The following is a 1322-nucleotide window of genomic DNA, read 5'->3' as shown; positions in this document are numbered from 1 at the left end:
ATGAATCATGTTGGATTGTTGCCGAGGCATGGTAAGTGTGATACACAAACCAAGTCTGAAATAGGGTCAGGAGGCCATGCATACTCTTTCATAACATATTCCTTGTTGCTCCTGAGTGATTGCTGTGTGGTTTTCAGGCAGACAGTGGCAGTGTTTGCACTTCCTCCAAAATATTTCTTGGTTTCATTTGCACAGTTCATAAAGTGTCTCCTGAAAACTGGCTGCTTGAGTATATAATTCTAGCTGCACAAGCTTTACCCTTTGGTGAACACCAGTATCTCCTTCATTCCTCATATTTTATTTAGAAAGGGAAACATTTTTATAATAATGTTGGTGCTTTTTTTTTATTCATGTTCATCTCTATTACACCATATAAGAATGAAGTATGAGCAACATTAGATGTGATGTCATAATGTTGAAATGAAAAAAGGTGAAAGGAACAGAAATGCTTTAGGAAATAAAACAACCACAACAAAAGAATGGATATTTAATGTTGAACTTTGATTTACCTTTAACAGTTTTAACTTCTTTTACATCAAAAAGTAGACAGAGGCTTAAAGGGCTTTCTTTGTGGGGACAGGTAAAGAAGGAAAAAACATAAATGGCATTACTAATCTGAATACATGTGCATTATTCCACACTATGGCTGGGAGTCTCGGATATGAAACTGCTTACCACTGCTTACTTGAGCCTTTCTTAACACTTGCTAGAAGATAAGATGATAGAAGCCGAAAGTTTCCCCAAAACTTGGTATGGGGTCTTTAGAAAGACAAAATGTCATTAATTTCCATCTCCCTTCTCTTTCAGTCGAAATGCACAGGAACTAAGTGCATCAGATCTTCTCTTCCTTAATCTTCTTGTGGAAGCAAGCCAAGTAAAGGAGCTAGGACAAGTAGAAGAGAGTGAAACAGATAATGAGATAAACGCAGAAACAGTAGATCACAGGAAAGATGATGATGGAATAGAAGTGGATAGCAGTGATTCGGGAGAATTTTACAGCATCCCAAGCACACCTTCACAGGGAAGATATATAGGGCTGGCTGAAGGTAGGCCACTGTTGATGGGAATATTTTTTGAGTGACTCTGCAACTTGAATGCCTGATAAATCATAATATTGTATGATTAGATGAAGGTCATTGTAGAATTTTCTTTGAAAGTATCCAATTCAACAGATGAGCAAGAAGGAAAGATCAGAAGCTGTGTATTACTCCTTCACACTGAAGTTTGCCATCTCACACCTCATCTAGTCCATTATGAGACCTTGTCTGATGGTCTTGCTCTCGTGATTGTGTCAGAGGTATGTCACATGAATGATTTAGGGA

The 1322-nt window shown here is 37.8% G+C and overlaps 1 protein-coding gene across 1 annotated transcript in view; it reads left to right on the top strand.

Moving 5' to 3' along the window:
- LOC119591554 (Hermansky-Pudlak syndrome 1 protein homolog) overlaps positions 1-1322 on the top strand; it is a gene marked incomplete at its 3' end in the record, with an annotated part of 13616 nt that overhangs the window by 7240 nt on the left and 5054 nt on the right. The window contains 2 exon segments of the mRNA XM_037940306.1: positions 808-1046; positions 1173-1297. Coding sequence (XP_037796234.1) covers positions 808-1046; positions 1173-1297 — 364 coding nt within the window.

Source organism: Penaeus monodon, chromosome 28, assembly GCF_015228065.2.
Source record: "Penaeus monodon isolate SGIC_2016 chromosome 28, NSTDA_Pmon_1, whole genome shotgun sequence".
NCBI classification, from domain to species: domain Eukaryota; kingdom Metazoa; phylum Arthropoda; class Malacostraca; order Decapoda; family Penaeidae; genus Penaeus; species Penaeus monodon.
This window is presented reverse-complemented; position numbering and strand designations above follow the sequence as displayed.